Source organism: Abramis brama (assembly GCF_963993115.1).
Source record: "Abramis brama genome assembly, chromosome: 24".
NCBI lineage: Eukaryota > Metazoa > Chordata > Actinopteri > Cypriniformes > Leuciscidae > Abramis > Abramis brama.
The window spans coordinates 16,451,985-16,470,387 of record NC_139986.1 but is presented as its reverse complement, the minus strand read 5'-3'; the positions used below and the strand labels follow the sequence as shown (position 1 = coordinate 16,470,387).

The window sequence follows — 18,403 nt, the reverse complement described above, 5'->3', positions numbered from 1 at the left end:
AGGAAAAGCAAAAAGCAAAACAAGAGACAGACGAACTCTACAAGAAAAGACAGATTTATAAGCACAGAAATGGACGATTTTGAGATCCATTCATCATGAACAGTAGACAGATCTTTTCACCCGCATGCTGCCCATCCGTAGTTCCATTATACTGCACTACTCTGTTATTTATGAGTGACCAAAATGAAATGTTATGTGCTCCTGTCACTGCAGTCACTCCTACAGCTACACACTCTCGTTCTCAGCGTGTCACTCGCTCTCACATGATACTACAGGCCATGACCCCTATTGTAATCTCTCCTGGAGTCTACCCATTATCTGCACAGACAGAGCACAGGAAGATGGCTCTCGCTGACCTACCTTCCGAGGAAGCACTTTGGGAAGGTGGTGAGTTTGCGCTTGCGGTCCTTAATGAGGTGGCCCTGTCTACTCATGAGGTTATAAAGCTTCTCGCCTTTCTCAGATATCATCACCCAGGTGTCCTGCTCCATGCCCAGTCTTAATGCTGGAAAAGCAAATAAGAGAGGAAAGATTTCACTTTCTGAACCCAGAATTACACAGATTGCTTATGTGTTGTTTGTATAGTGCAGTGTATATACATTGTATGTATATAACATGATGCAGGGCAAAAACTCACTGCGTGATGTAGCCTATAGAATGCTGTTAGAATGCTCCTAAAATTCAAGATATCAGAGCAAAAATGCCGATGTATGAGTTTTTGTCTCATATTTATATCATATGATAGAGATAAGCAATTTAACTCGAGTAACATAATATCACACAAGTGCTGTTTTTGTCCCGAATAGCATGAGTGCAAATGTGACATTGATTTTATACAACAGTTCAATAAGTTAATATTGTTATTTTAGACACAATATTGTCTGTTTTTGCGTAATTTTGCTAATGAAAATATTACCTGTAAAGCCAGAGCAGAACTTTGCGTCTCTGAACAACACACAGTGGTGTTTCATTTCTGAATGAATCCGCATTTTGAACAAATCAATCGGGTGAACCAACGATTCAATGGATCATTCATAAAGAGAGCCATTTACTTCATTCCTGAATCAATCAGCATTTTGAACAAATCAATCAAGTGAACCAAAAAGTCAATGGCCCATTCATAAAGAAAGCCATTTACTTCATTCCTGAAAGAATCAGCCATTTGAATTAATCGAATGAATGAATGACTCAATAACGTACTCATTTAGACATTTACCGGCACCTACTGGAAGTTTTAGTTTCTTCTTTAGATCATTAGTTATTTAAAAAAAAAAAAAAAAAAAAAATTGAAATTTTGGGATAGTTTGCCCAAAAATTAAAATTCTGTTTATTTACATTTACTCACCTTCATGTAGTTACTTTCTTTCTTTTGCAGAACATAAAAGACATTTTGAAGAATGTTGGTAACCAAACTGTTTTGGTCTGTAAATATATATCGAAATACTAATTCAGATGCAGCTTCTGAAAAAATTAAATAAAAAATCAAGGCCGTTGTAGCCTCTAAGTTCATGCGTAATAAATTCTAGGTTGAATCAAATAAAATACTTCTTTCTAAAGCTACTTTTTGTAATGTCTATTTGATGCTTTTCTCATTTAACACAATAATGACTTTCAAGTATCTTTTGGAATTTCCATCTGAATTTGATGTGGGATTAAATTGCAATTAATTAGATTAATTTATTGTAATAAATTAGATTATAACTATATAATTTTATAATTGAATGGATATAATTACTAATTTTATCCTTTGAAAAGAAAAAACAAACATTTAATTGAGGTATCGGTATTGGTAGTGGCCATACTTACCTTAATACTTGGTTAAAAAAAAAAAAGATGTGAATCACTGTGTAAATATATTTATTTTTTCAAATTTAAATTTCTTTATATTTAATTCATTTTAATTTGTTTATAATATAATATGATATAATATAATATACAAAAAAATAATTCTGTACAGCAAAATATGACCATTAATTCTTATATTAAGACTTATTTGTTAACTTGTGAGCCCTAATGTAAAATTTTTGCGCCTCTGCAGGTATAATCACATCACTACTCACTTTTCCGCCTTTCTCTCTCTTTTAAAATGGCCTCCAGCCATTCCTGCTTTTCCTCCGGTGTCTTTGCCATGCAGACGAACCACTTGTTCTTCGCTGTGTTGTGGATCTTCCAGCCGTTGTTCACGATGTTCCCGCTGCTGTGGTAATCCGCTGAGGAAAAACACCGACAAGTAATCAATGTCTGCCTGTCAGAGATGCCTTTTATAGCTCTCCCAGGCCACTCCTTGGATTTTCCAACACATATTTTCCTTTTGTCTTTGTGGCCCGTTTGTCTACATGTGGCACAACCAGCAATGTTCTCCGTTTCGCATTCTTGCCTTCCCTCCACATTTGTATGCCAGGCTATCTATCAAAGCAGCCCAGATGACAAAATAGATGTTCTTGGGCATAAACAAAGCAGTGTGAACAGCCCATGAGAGCAGTAAAGTTCAGAGCAAATGAAACATTCCCACATGAAACAGGCAACAAACAAAACAGCCCATGAATGAAATGGATCACAGGCAGACGACGAATCAATTGCTCTAATTACAAGGCCGTGAAGAATCGACACGCTATTTGAACAGTCCTGAAGAACGGGCAGGAATTAAAACCCATCTTGAAGCACTGATTGCATCAATGTCTCGGAGGAACAAGAACTTTTTTTTTGTTGCAACTTTCAAACGATACTGTGTGTGGTGGTTTCGTGATCATTTTCATGCATTGTTTTCATTCTTCAAAATGTAACTCTATGCTTTGCGACCAAGTTAGGTTGTAATGATCATGAATTTTGAGTTGATGATTAATTATAAATAAATCAGTTATTAAAGTCATATAATTTTAATTAAATGTGTATATATATATAATGTATAATATACACTATATACATTTATATGCATGATTAAAGTGGTCCGACCTGAAATGCTATCAATGCAAATATGTGCAGTTATGCCAATAGTTTAACATAAAGTGAAATAATACACATTACAATAATCTTAATACAATCACATGAGTGAGTTCATTTGAAAAGTGCACTTAAGACTGCATGCTGCTTCACAAAGAGAAACGTAAAAATGTGCATATTTAATAAATAATCTATACGTAATCTTATTTGGATGATGAATATGCAATAATCATGACAGCGCTACAAGCAAGGTCTGACTGAGGAGAACTCTGAAACCCAAATGCGAATAAACACCTCAGCAAAAAAACAAATAAGCTGAGATGTATTCATCAGTTTCTTTTCTCATGCATTAGAAATGGGCCGTTCTTTCGCATCATAATCAATCAATACGTGCGCCTGCGTTTCTTTCCCCTATGAATGGCTTGTGTGTTACAATGATTACGCCTCTCAGTTCAGCACAGGAACTGGACAAATTACAAGCCTCCATCTGTACGTCCACTGGTGGTTTAACACCCCCACAGTCAGAATCTTCCTTTGATTCAATTGAACCAATTTCCAAATTGCTCTCAACTTTTATTTGAAGTCTCATCCATTTGAAAACGCTTCATTAGCCCCTTGCAGTTTTTCAATTCATAACATAATGCTACAAGCTTTTCCCTGAGTGTTCTTTCTTTCATTTAAACAATTCAAAACCCAAATCAAAGAGAAACACTCCATCTATGATTTAGAGTGTCCCTTTACAGCCATGCACAGGACGTCTCCATCAGCATAACAGCTTTCATTACAGGCGAATAATAGTCTATGTCTGGATTTTACACAGAGCCATTGGGGAGAATGGGAAAACACCCACAAGCAAATGCGGCGGTGTTGGCTTTGTTTAGATTCTGTGGACTGAAACCCATCCATCTCCAGAGCAGCCAGATATTAGGTCCGCCAGGGAGCAAATTATTGCTTCTACAAATATAACTGATAATCAGGGCTCCTCCTTCGCCAAGACACACTCCACTCAAGAGTTCATCCAGTCACAGGGCTCCAAGTGCTTGTCATCCAGCCCAGAAAATGCCACTTTTCTAACCTTTAGCTGTTAAAGTAGTTAAACACTTACTCCACACACTTTGAAACAGCATTTCAGTAAAAATAAAGCTATATGGTTTGTTAGTTTCCCCATGACGGTGCAAAGATTGTTCAGTAATTTTAAAATAAATTGATGTATGTCACACGACTTATTTGAGCTACTTTTATAGAGTTATTTTGTCACATATGGGGCTTGATATTCACTTTCCCAATTCACTTTCATTATACGGAAAAGAGCAGCCAGGACATTCTGCTAGAATCCTTCTTTTGTGTTCTACGGAAGAAATAAAGTCATTATTATAGTTAAAACTTGAACAATACAAAATATTTGTGCTACTTGAAATAAATAAACCGTTAACTGAAATTAAATAAAATATTTTTTACAAAATTATTTTATTTTCAGATAGTTGCTAAGGCAACATTTCCCATTAATAATAATAAAATAACTTAAATTAAAACTGATTTTTTTTTTTTTAAATAAACTATATAAACATACTGTATATTTAAATAAAATTCCAATAACACACAACTAAATTACTAAACCTTTAACTAAAATGAAAATGGAAAATATACAAATAAAACCTCATTAAAAATAATAAGAAGAACTATAATAGTATCTCAGTGATATTGAAATAACACTGAATTCAGAATGGCATGAGACTGAGTAAATGATGAATGGATTTTATTTTAAGTTGAATTATTTCCTTGACAGAATTTTCATTTTTAGGTAAACTATTCCTTTATCATTTACTGACAGAATTAAATTCATACATTTTCTTGTGCTGAACCAAACAGTTGATGGGCCCCATTGACTTCCATAGTAGGAAATAAAATACTATGGAAGTCAATGTGATACATCAACTGTTTGGTTACTAACATTCTTCAAAATATCTTCTTTTGTGTTCAGAAAAAGAAAGAAATTCATACAGGTTTGGAACATCTTGAGGGTGAGTAAATGATGACAGAATTTTCATTTTTAAGTGAACTATTCCTTTAAACTATGTTTTAGTGATGCAATGCCATATAAGCGGTGATGAAATGGGAAGAGTTATTTGACAGAATAACACACACCTGTTCCATCATCCACATTCTCCACCTCCATGACCTCAGTGTTGATTCTGCCTCTGAACAGGTATCGAGGACCCTCAGTGGCCGTCTTACTGTTTTTCAAACGCCTGTAACAGAGCGCAGCACAGAACCTTTACTTGGAGCTTCTCTGTTCTCTCATTAAAACCCAACACAGCTGGCAGCTGAAAGGTTTGACAGGTGATAGTGAAAGCTCACCTGTTCTTCTTCTTACAGTACACCAGCAAGTTGTCAAAGAGGAAGAAGATGCGTTCCTGGATGTTCCCCGCAGAGATCTTCAGCAAAACTCCCTGTATGAGCATCTCTGTACAGCTGTCTGTGATGTTGGAGCCCTGAGTGAGGAAAACAGAACAAGTATATCATAAAAATAAAAACTTTTTTCTGTCAGAAATAAAATTGTATAATATTTTATTTAAATTAAATTAAATATATATATATATATTATTAATTATCAGCCCCGCTATCTGTGATGTTAGAGTCAGTTTTATTTTAGTATCATTTATATACTATTATAATTTTTGAAAATATTTGTAATTATTTTATTTTTACATTACACTCTTATTTCAAAAGTTTAGGTCATTTTGTTGTGTGTTTTTGTCATGTCACTTTGTTTTGCCATTTCATTGTGTTTTTGTATTTTATTAGTTTTTTTTTTAAATATGTCTAGTTTTTAGTTATTTTTTTTATTTTATTTTATTTTAGTTATTTTAGTACTTCAAGTTAAACCAAACAAAAATAGAGCAAACACGTATTAAATATATTATATTATATTATATATAATTATAAACTAATCACAAACTTTATAAAAAATGATTTATATATATATAAATTATAAATAAATATAATGTTATGTTTTGTTTAATCTCCTTTCAGCTTTCTGTAATGTTGGAGCCCTAAAGACATTAGAGCATAAAAGTAAAAAATAAAAATAAAAAATAGAAACTGATATTTATTTTTTGTTGAAAATAAATATAAATAAAAATTTATTATTTTTCTGGTATAATAGTAGCTGAAAATAATTATGCTTCCAAAACGTCTACAAATATTCTTTAATTTCCTATAGCTGCCAGCTTTCCCAAAGTGTTATAATTTCTCCCACAATTTCTGGTCCATCTCCACCCCCTTATACTGTCTCAGTCCCACACTTTATCTAATTTCCCAGAGTGCTCCTGGTCAGTAGAGTTTTATGAACACTGCATCATCACTGCTTCACAAGTCCTGCTGTGAAGGACACACATCTGCATGCGCGGGAGGTCAGCAATAACGAACAATCGGCCACTTCTGGACACTACTGTGGAAAAAGCACCCTCTCACTCATCTCCACCCACAGCCTGTGAGAACAGACACCCTCTTCCTCTCCCTCCAGTTCCAGAACACATATTAATGCAGTGATGTATTTCATATTTAATGGGGGGTGAAGTTCACGATTCCGAAGCAAATCTTAGATTCTTTGCTTTCTTTGTGCGTGTGCGTCCCATCAAAGGCTTTGTTTCCTGGATATGAAGTAACAGGAAGGCAAAAGGCCAGTAATGAAGCACAAAAGGCTAAAACAGATTTGGGAGCTGCTTCCAAGAGGTCATTGTGAACTTCATAAAAGCGGTTTTGGAAGAGTCACTGCACTCAGAACAGTGTGTACCACTAAATGGTGCACAGAAATTTCCCCGTAATATTCATTGCCGTCCTCTGTGAAACTTATGGTGACAGCTCTGGCCACACAGACCAAATATATATAATTTCTCGCCTACCAGAAGGGTGTGACTGCTCAGATATGTGTTGCAGACAGAAACAATCTTGCAGAAATTGCAGATCTTAAAACAAATTTCAGTTTCAAAACCCATGTTTGTCTTTTTAAAACATTCCACTATATTTCCCTCATAAAAATCTGACCGCCTGTTTTTCATTCTGCGGTGTGTTTTTACAATGGTTGATGTGGACAGAGAAACCTGGCTAAGATCATTTCAACACGCACCCTGAATGCTAAAACAACATGGTCTTTGTTTGCAATTTTTTTCTCTTAAAACACAACTACATATGCAAGGCTGTCGAGATCAAATGCAAAAGTCCACTTGTTCGTTTAAAAATAGCTGCGGTCATTGCGGTTTAATCTCTAAACATGTGAGACTTGAACTTATTACGATTGCTTACAAATACATTACATGAATTCTTGAATACGTGACGGCTCAGTGACTCATGGAGCAGATGGGTAAACAAAGGATGTAAGCATAAACACAGTCTTCTGTATCGCCATCTGCAAAATATGCTCAAAAATAGATCTAAAGCATGTTGTGAAGTATTCATACCGTATCCCAGTGACACAGGAAGTTGTACGTGAGAAAGTTCAACTGAACAGTAAAGAGTCCTTTGTGGTTAACACACTGACCACAACCGTTAACTCAGTCTAGTGCCACCATGATAAAATGACTCACATCTACTGCAGCATCTCATCAACACAAAAACGGCATTAGCAACACCACACACACTCACAAAACCCAGACTTTTAGACTCTGTTGAAGTCTTAAAAGTAAATAGGGTGAATTCAGGTTGATTGAGACAATTTTCCCATCGTCTCGTCATCTCAATGGCAGTGTCGCAATCAGCCTGAATTCACCCCAAATAAATAAATAAATAAATAAATAAATAAATAAATAAGGGATTGTTCACACAAAATATTCAAAAATATAAATTAAGCATACAATGAAATTGAATGGTGCCCATGGCCTGTCAAGCTCCAAAAATGACAAAGAAAACACTAAAAGTACTGTAAAAGTAGTCTATCCGACTTTATTCCAAGTGTTCATACACTAGTAAAAAAAAAATTAAAACACGCATTTAAGTCTATTATTAAAATGCCGCAATTCTCAAATCTCATTCAAGTATGTCACCAGGTTTGACATCCATGATGCCAAAAGTAAAAATTCCCATGTGTCTCGTAACTGATGATACATTTGAATATGTGCATATGCAAAACAGACTAATAAGCAAACATTCAAAAGTTTTGGGTCAGTAAGATTTTTGACTTTTTTGTAAGAAATATCTTAGGCGTACACAGGATACATATATTTGATCAAAAATGTATTAAAAACAGTAATGCTGTGAAATATTATTACGATTGAAAATATTTAAAGCTGTTTTCTATTTGAAAATATTTGAAATTCAAGCTATTCCTGTGAGGCCAAAGCTGAATTTTCACATGATCCTTCAGAAATCATTCTAATATGCAGATTTGGTCCTCAAGAAACTTTTTTCTATTATTATCAATGATGAAAACAGTTGTACTGCTTTATTTGTAGAAACCGTAATACTTTTTTTCAGGATTCTTTGATTAAAAAGTTCAGAAACTTTTTTTAACAGTGTAAAATTCTTATCTTTTAAGTCTGTCACATCAATTTTATGCATTCTTTCTGAATAAATTGTAGTGTATATTTAAATACATATTAATAATATAAATTATGAAAGTAAACATTGTGCTAAACTTCTCATTTTGTCTTCTACGGAAGAGAAAAGTAATACGGGTGTTTTCATTTTCCTTTTTCTGTTCTTGGAACTATCCCTGTAGTCATTCTATTGACTGAATTAATGTCCTCGTCAGTGTGTGTACGTCCTAATCAGTGTGAGTTCACCATGTCTGTGTCTTTTATTTCACCTCTTTCTATCTTTCTCCAAAAACACCCAGCTCCCCGTTCACTTAAAACCTCACTGGACGGGTCTGTTACATAAACCCCAAGCACAGAACCCACACTGCCCACACAATCACCGCTATTGTTACCCTTGGCCGGCAGCCGCATGCCCAGTCACACGTTATTAAGGGGGAAGTCTGGAGGATAAATGAGTTTCGAACTGGATTCGACGATACCTGCTGGTTATTTGAAGGGTCACGTGTTGCATGCAAAATGATGTGATGGGGGGGTAGAACAAGTCTGCATGTTGGATGTAGTTTGTGGTTAGTTTATAGAGCACTTGTGAAAGTATTTCAGCTCTAATCAGCCATCTGAATATGAATAATGGCAGAGTTAATCTCGTGCTATGGTCAAGCGGCCGCTACCGTACAAAGTGGGTCTAATTAAAGGCATTGATGCAAAGAGCAGACAGTGCTGGCATAGTCTAAAGAGCACTCATCTGAGCTGGTGGGTGGAGGGAGAGGTTGTACAGAGGCTGAAAGAAAAGACGAACAAAAGCATGAAGTTCAATTAGGACTTAGTATTTTAGAGTTTCAATCGTTTACATCAAAAGCACTGACAAGAATGGAGTTTTGGGGGGTTAGTGCTGGCGCCTCTCAATGTATCTTCTGACGTCGAACTAACTCAGGTGAAGGAGTTTACACTACTGTTTAAAAGTATTCAGAGCAAATCAATGGGATTTTTGAACATTTCAGTGTCCATCAAGGGAAATCATAAGTTTGAAAATTTAAACCACATGTCTCCTCAACAAGCCACAAGCTGTAAGATATCTTTCTTAGGGCTGGGGCGGTTACCGCATTACCGCGGTCACATGATGCCTACCGCGGGTCTGAGCTCATCACCGTCATCACCGAAAAAAAAAAAAAAAAAGAGCATTGGCCTGCACATGTGTGCACGTTGTGTCTAATTACATTGATTCTAATGACATGGATTGTGTCTAATAACATTGTGTCTTACATAAGTTTTGTTTAGAAAACCTTGAATCCATCAAAAGATGGAGCACATCCGACCTTTCGCGAGTTGGGGAGCGCAATGTTCCATGACACATAATAACATTCCATTCGTATTGACTATTAGGCCTATATGCGAGAGTACCTACAGACATCCCAAGTCTCCCAGAAGTTCCGGGAGTCTCCCGCATATTAATAGCGGCTCCATGATGCCCGCAAATTAGTTAAAATCTCCCGGAATCTAGAGCGAGCGAGCAAGAGTGCGCATGCGAGTCAGAGACTGATGCTGAGTCCCAATTCGCATACTATCCGTCCTAAATAGTATGCGAAACTAGAATTAGTACGTCCCAAATCGTAGTATGTTGAAATGAGTGTTCCAAAGATACCCGGATGGTCTACTATTTCCGGTTAGAATTCGAAGTGCAGATCAATGCACACTCTAACGGCTAATATTGCCCACAACCCATTGCGTGCGGGAGGGAGGAGCTTTGCGGTGATGGTGGTGATGTAAACCTGGCAGTCGGATGCAGCAGCGGAGATGCGCCCTCAGTTTTTAAGTGTAAGAATTCAAATGTTTAACCCTAATAAAAGTTATATTTTATTGTCTCGTAATATTAATGGGTTTATGTTGTGCCAAAAAAGTACCGTGTTTATCTTGTAGGGTCCGATGAAAATACTGAGCGCCTCATTGCAGGCTACAAAACAATAAATAAAAAGGCTCTAGTACAGTGTCATGCAAGTGTCTTTTTTTATGTATTTACCGGTATTTTGATGTTTCTGTCTGACTTATTTGTAGTAATACTATGGCTTTACAAATGTTAACTTTATCAGTCCAACCAAAGAAACATGGTTACTACACTTTTAATATAGTAAAAGCATGGTTAATTTTCATCGGGGTATTTTTAAGTATTATACATAAGTATAAGATTAAGTATAAAATACGTTAAACAATAGTTACACTATAAACTTTAAATATTTTAACTCCGAAAATAAGTAGCTTTCGTTACACACATTTGCACATGAACGTCAGAACCAGGTCAGAACCAGCCGCCTCACAAACGACCTGCGTCTGGTTGATCTATGACGACGCCCTGCTTCACTCCTCAATTTGGTAAAACACAATGTAAATGTATTGTGGAAAAAAAGATGGGAATAGTAAATAAAATTATATTGGACATATAAGAATGAATGAAATGTAAAATGTTTTGTTAACAGTCGAGGTGTGCGTAACTAGGCAACCACGTTCAAGTTCACGTTGCATGATGTCATCGAAGTATGTCCCAGAACGTGCATACTCTTTTGCTACACACTCAAAAGTATGTACTTTTTCCTCACAAAAAAAGTACATACTTTTAGGTCGTAGTATAAGTAGGCGAATTGGGACTCAGCATGAGTTCCAAACCGTGTAGCGCGCGCACGGCAGAGAGGGAGAGGGAGCGAGAGAGAGCATCCTGATTGGCCCGTTTCGGTAAGTCAACCAATCAGTTGTCAGTGTGGGTGGGCTTTTATCTCTTCTTCGCTGACTGCGCGCGCGCCTCCCCAAGTGGACGAGGCATTTTATGCTTGACGCGCTCGCCGTATACTATTCTTTGAAACGACAGCGGGCGACTCGTCCTCTAAACCATCAGGAATCAGCAGTGAGAAGAAGTAATAAGGTACACTCGTGAATGTTTATTTTAGAACAACACTTTAGTACACCAAACTACAAAAGAATCGTGTAAGCAGTAAACCTTGAGATTATTAGGCTACCTGTGACATTAAAACGTAACCTACAACTTAATTAACGTTATCTTACATACAACATTTTCATTTAGTTTTGTGAACATTTTTATAAAACATGGCTATTTATTTGTATTTAAAGGGCTTATGTCTTAAGGGAATTTCTTGCTTTTCAACCGCGGTAAGAAAAAATCCATACCGTCCCAGCCCTAATCTTTCTTGTCCGAAACTCAAACTTTGCAGGATGTTACATGCCAAACCCTTATACTTTAGGGTTAAGGGTTTGTTCAAATCCCTAAGTTTGTCTTAGTAAGCACCAATAGAGTTCAAAGGGAGACCAAATGTCCAAATTTTGGTCCCCATGAGGAAACAAGCTTATAAATCATACAGAATGATCTTTTTTGAAAATCGAAAATAGTAGAAGGTTTTGTGTAATGGGCAGGTTTAGGGGTAGGGTTAGTGTAGGGGGATAGAATATAAAAAACATTAAGTCTATGGAAAGACCCCATAAAACATGGAAACCCAACATGAGTGCAGTGGCTGTGAATGTAGTTGTAATTTCACCACTGTGTCCCGAATGTGCCGAAAGTGTGAAACGCGAGTTTGAGGGGATAGAGAAAGGGAGGGGGAGGCAAATCCATAGCCGGAGACTTGTGCCTCCGTTGGTAAAAAAAAAAAGAAGAAAAAAGAAGCCAATCACCATAGAGTGGAGTGTTGAGAAAAGTAACAAGCCTCCCTTGGTATATCAACCAATCATTGACGAGATGTAAATTATGAGATATTAGTTTGAACTGCTACCGCTGATGAGTAGAGATATTGAATATTTGATCAAACAAATTTACTAAACTACCATTCAAACAACACTACAAATTAAAAAAGGAAGAAGACCCCATGCCTAAGTTGGATATAGGCTACAGCAATCAGCTTCACTAAACGTCAGAAAGCGCTCTATTAATTGGACATCAAGTGATAGGCTATAGGACTAGGTGTGTCAACTTATATTTATATTGTTGTGATGTGTGTGTCATTTAATATAAATATTCTGTCTATAAGAGACACACACACACACAAAAAAAAAAATTTTTTTTAAAGCAGTTAAAAAAACCAACCACTAAAATTTTGTGTGCCTCCTCTATTTTAAAACCCACCAGCCGCCACTGCGTGAGTGTGTGTGTGTGTGTGTGTGTACCTCCCAGCCCTCAATATGAGACTGCCACTCTTCCAGCACCTCCAGTTTCTCCATCTGCCTTTTGGCCTCATTGATACTGGAGCAAACAGCTTTCATCACCTGCAGCGACTCTTGCACCATCAAGTAGTCATTGTGTTTCTTTGGGGTTCTTTTCAGCAGCTCCTAAACATCCACAGAAAACACAAACATTAAGCATTACATAAAATGTAAAGTGGTATAATTGCAACAAAACACGACCATATCATGGAACATTATGAAGTGAACTTAACTTTGAAACAAAGCTTAACACTGATGGAATTATAAAAGCTAGTGGTTATGTTTTCTGAAGAATTCGGACTAAAATTGTGTTTGTAGTATGTTCAATAATGTTGCTACTGCAAGACAGGATCTGCTGGGGAAGATGCTAATCTCTAAACCAAGTCTAAACACAAGGGTTCTGCCTCATCAGTTTAATTCTGTCGCTCACATTTACATGTCTAAGATATCGAAGTAACCACAGATGCCAATCGCTGGTATTTAGCGAGAGGGGCCGCAGTGACTCTGACTGTGAGAAGCTCAGTGAAGAAATTATGCTAGAAATTACGGTCTTATTATGTGAACTAGCGCTTGTGGGTGTTTACAGTAAACCATTTAAATTTCAGTGTTTTGGGTTCAAGAACAGCCATGAAACATTAGCAATGAGCCTGGCAATAGATGAAACTCAGAGTCTAAATAATGGCTTTTAAAATTGTTGTTGATTTTCCATGTAAATGTACAATACAATTTGTAACACTCTGACTTGTGCCACTATTATGCTTTTTCGGATATGACCTTTCATGAATGCAGTGTGTAGTACAGCTCTTTGTGAATGTAAAGGTTCTGCAAAGTTTTATAAATAGAGTTATTGTCTATGGTGACCGGTGTTCATAGTATATGTCTATGAACTGCATGAAATTAGTCATCGGTAATTCCAGTCTTCCTGGACAAACCTATGTAGGTTTGTAACTAATTTGCATTTGCTATGGTCTTCATTGGCTGCCCACGAAAAAAATCTACTTTGACCCGCTCTTAAACACTAGTTGTAGCTGAGGACTGGACGAGTTTGGTTTGTGTAGTCAACATGTAGTGGAGAAGACACTGTTTTTTGTGCTGCGAAAGCAAATCCACTTTCCATGCACTTCAAAAGGATGAGGAATCAGGCTCGAAACGATACGGTAAAACCGACGGCATCATTACTGTTCGTATCACTGTATCTAGACTTGCTAAGGAAGCCTTCAGAGCTGAAATTCAGATATGGTAATTGGTATTTTGTTTCCAACACGTGCTGTAAGCTCTAAACCAATCACAACAGACTGGGCCATCTGACCAATCAGAGCAGAGTAGGCTCGAGGAAAGGAGGGGTTTAGAGACCGAACATTTATATTTATAATGTATATTTGAACATTAAAATGCTTTTTGACCTTGGATGCATGTAAACATATTGCCCAATACAAAATTAGAAACCTTAAAAATAGCAAAATAGGGCCACATTAATACAAAATAAAAATAAAATGTGCACTAAACTGGTTAAATCAATTTCAAGCAATTGGGTGTAACATTCAAGGTAAAAAGGTCACAATATCACAGTAGAACATGCTAGCATGTTTGAAGCAGCATACTACACATACTATATGCAATTTTCTGCATACAAAGAATAACCCAAATTATTGACTTTTATAGAATACAGTATCCCACTATGCAATGTTGACCTTTAATTTCAAGTGTGACAAACTATCAGAACTTATATATATATATATAAACTGATAATTAATTACTGATTATTTAATGCAAAATGATGAGGTCATGTTACAATGCTATTGTTTGACATGTCTATAGTTACATAATTTGTACTCACTCTCAGGAGTAATGGGTATTTACAGATCCTCTGGATGGGTGCAACCAGGTAGCCCTCCAAAGGAACCTCTGTGTTCTTCCTGCCGCCCAACAACATGCAGTTCTTAAGAGACAAAAAAGAAGAAGAAGTCAGAAAATAAAAGAAAATCTGTGCAGTCTTTACTAACACTCTATACTTGAACTTGAGTCTCAGAGGGATGACAGAATGGCACGTTTCCCTTAAGGTCACGGCTATAAAACTGCAATTAAATCAAATTCAATTACGACCGAATAGCTCCCACAGCACGAGTTCAAAGACTTAGGAAGCAGTAAATCTAAGAGCGCTCGCAATCCCAGCGTATAGATTACCAACAATATCCTTTACTGCTGAGAACATCAGTTTATATTTCCGTTTTTTATCTTAACACCTTAATATAAAAACATAGCAAACAACCATTAAGAGCATAAAGAACTTTAAAAACAATATATTTAATTACCTTTATAAAAGCATCCATGTTTAGAGTAATGCACTATATAGGACTATATAGGACTATCAATTGCACTGGAATAAATGTTAAAATATACACACGTTTTTACATTTCTTAAATCCACATGATGTAACCAATGACATAAAGCTTCAAAAATTCAAGTGAGCAGCTTGTCTTTTAATGTATGTATTTTAGTGTTATAGAGGGGTCAGTGCTTTCTTGCATTACATTACAAAGACAGAGAGTTGAAGGACAGTCCTGTAAGCTCGGCCAGAGGAAATGAATTCGTGTCAGACTCTCCAAGGAGCTCCCATGTATTGAAGGAGGTCATAAGATATAGTATTACACACACATGCCACTGGCCCCTCGGTGTTAGACCTGACCTTGGCCCGGTCCTGCCCATTACAAAGCCCATTAATGAGCTCACCGTCCTGGGACAGCCATAGGAATGTGTCCAACAAAAACATGAATTTTTATCATGTGTATTAATGCAAATGAAGAAAGGTTTGACAGTGGTTAGGATTATGAGCATTTCTAGTGTGAATGTGTTTGTGTGTGGAAGATAGAGACTTCTTAACAGGGTTTGCACACTTGGCACGCACAGTTATCAACATAAAAAATTTTTTATCAGGATAAAAAAAATCAACAATGGTGACATAACAACAATGGTGGTAAAAGTAAATTAAACAATCTTTAAACATTACAAATCAAGTACTGAAAAACCTAGTGCAACCTTTCAGAGTGAGAACTATGGCAACAAATTTATAAATATTTTTGGTAACACTTTATTTTAATGGTCCACTTTAGACATTCTACTTACTACAAGTAACTTTGCAACTACAGTACATGTGAACTAACTGTCATTAGAGTATTAGTACTGAATTATACTGTCTACTGAATATCTGCTAACACTTTATTTTGATGCTCTCCAACAGATATTCCATATTATTCTAAAGTACATTTATCCAAACAGTCCACTACAGTCTTCTAATATACTAGAATTAGTTGACATGAAGTTGACAAGTTACTTATAGTTAGAATAATGTGTAAAGTGGACCATCGTAATAAACTGTAGCCATGTTTTTTATATATATATATATATATATATATATATATATATATATATATCAACAAGTGTCTTACCAGCAGAAGCGTGCGTACTGTCCTGATCTTATTGAGCTCCAGCAGAAGCCTCTGGGCTTTCTCGTGGTTCCCACAGTACTCGTCGTAAATCTGAAACCTTCCTCTCTGAGGAGATATACAGACACAAAAACACACAAACTAAGAGCTTATTCTGAGATTTCACTCCTCATGCCCTTCAGAAATCCAGCGTCTCTGATGTTTTGCCTAGGGGCAGACGGAAGACTGACGGATCGAATACTAGCGCAACAAAGTAATGCCTCCATCCCAAACCCACAAAACAGCATCTCACTCAAAAAAAAAAAAAAAACCCTGCAGTGCTCTTCCTACTATAAATCTATAAAGCCAACTTTTTGACTCAAATATGCAAGTTATTCTCAATGAAACAGGAAGGCAAAGGTGAAGTCCCAGTTATTTATACTTTCGTTGCTCATAAAAAAAGTTTTATCTCTTTCTATCTATGTATGTATATCTATCTATCTATCTATATATATATATATATATATATATATAGTAAAAGTTTTCAGTTTCAGTTTATCTTTTATATAATATAAATATGTTGGGTGTCTTATATATATAAGATTTTAATATTTTTGTGAGGGGGTTTCTTATGCTCACCACCAAGGCTACTTTTTTCTTAATCAAATTATAATTTTTTCAGGAATCTTTAATTAATAGCATATGAAATACAAATCCAGTGTTTTACTGTCACTTTTGATAAACGTAATGCATCCTTGCTGAATAGTATTCATTTCTTTAAAAATAATGAATGACCCCAAACTGACCCCTATATATAGACAGCATCCTATAGTAGAAAAAAATCTCTTTAAGCAGCCTAAGCTGGTTTGATTGTCTCAGGCTGGTCTGTTGGCTGGTTTTAAAGGAGTTCGGGGCACTTTCCAGCTGGTCAGGCTTGGAGACCAGCTTAAACCAGCTAAGACAAGCTTAAACCAAGTGGGAGTTTTTTTCTGCAGGGATGTGTGTAATACGGTGAGAAAAAGAGAGAGTGGTAGACAGAGACTCACAAAGTGCAGGAAGCAGCGGCCCACTTCATGATACGGGTTGGGGTCAGGCTGCAGAAGCTCTTCGACCATGGACAGGAAGTCCCTGTGCACAGACAGGATCTCTTCCAGGTTAGAAAACAGCACCTGTGGGGTGAACGCATGGAAACATTGACTTTGACTGAGGGAGTCAAAGGGACATTGTCTGGATCTGGAAAACCAACAATGCACTTTAAAAAAAAAAGGGAAGGTCTGGAAGTGGCTGTAATAGTGCATAGCACTCTCATTAATATATATATATATTTTTTTTTTTTAATTTTTTTTTTTATTATTTTTCTTTCAGATTAGATAGAAAAATATCAGACTAAGAAATGCAGCACAAAACATTTTTTCTTGATATTTTATACCTAATAATACCTAATCACATTAAGACAACTTTAAATGTCTATTTATAAACCACTGTACGTAAAGACGAGTCAGCAGTGTGTTGCTGTATAGTTCATATATTCAATAACTGACCTCTGAATGACCCCTGGTCAGTGAGTATCCCGCACACACATCCTCAAACAGGTACTGTATGTTCAGACATGCTCTAAAACATGCAAACAGCAGTCTGAGCCTGTTTAGTTCAAGCACTCTGAGTGTTCAAGCACTCACTTTCCCTCAGCAGAATTCCCATCTGAGAATGCAGAATGTTTACTGTCACGCACCACAAACCAGGCTGAAAATGTATTGTTTAAAGAAATAGTTCAAATTTAGCATAATCATAAATATGCTAATTTTGTCAGTTTACTCATGTCTGGCACAGAATGACTCATCACGAGAGATGAGAGAACTATGACGTTAACACTGATGTCGAACGGGAACCTATACAACTTAAACTATGGTCTATTCCTCACACAAAACTATTGTATGACTTACAATATAGTGCAAACATTTTGTGCAGTGTTATTTACAATCAGCCTAATTGTATAATTTGAATTAGGTTCTATTTAATTATAGCTTTTATTTATTGAATTAGCACTCTACACATATATTGCCACGGTTCGGTCCAGAGGAGAGTAGAGAAGGCAAGGATCTATTTGCAAGCAGTAATTTTATTAAATAAACAAAGAAGATGATCCAAAAATGAAGAGGAACACCAAACACAACAGCTTCACAGACATAAAAAGACATGTGAAGACAATCACCAACAAATGACAACTGAAACAAAGGATCAGGTGAGGGTAATTAGTAACTAGGGAGCAAACAAATTAGGGGCCATGGCACAGAATAAACGCAAGAGAAA

General features: G+C 36.3%; 1 protein-coding gene across 1 annotated transcript in view; it reads right to left on the bottom strand.

The window, feature by feature from the left end:
- The window catches only part of prex2 (phosphatidylinositol-3,4,5-trisphosphate-dependent Rac exchange factor 2), a 136,788-nt gene that overhangs the window by 88,449 nt on the left and 29,936 nt on the right, over window positions 1-18,403 (bottom strand). Inside the window, exons 3-10 of the mRNA XM_084102368.1 lie at window positions 17,140-17,262; window positions 16,118-16,222; window positions 14,509-14,610; window positions 12,636-12,797; window positions 5,299-5,432; window positions 5,086-5,189; window positions 2,061-2,210; window positions 361-505 (exon numbers count right to left, since the gene is read on the bottom strand). Coding sequence (XP_083958494.1) covers window positions 361-505; window positions 2,061-2,210; window positions 5,086-5,189; window positions 5,299-5,432; window positions 12,636-12,797; window positions 14,509-14,610; window positions 16,118-16,222; window positions 17,140-17,262 — 1,025 coding nt within the window. The remainder of the gene's footprint in view (window positions 1-360; window positions 506-2,060; window positions 2,211-5,085; window positions 5,190-5,298; window positions 5,433-12,635; window positions 12,798-14,508; window positions 14,611-16,117; window positions 16,223-17,139; window positions 17,263-18,403) is intronic.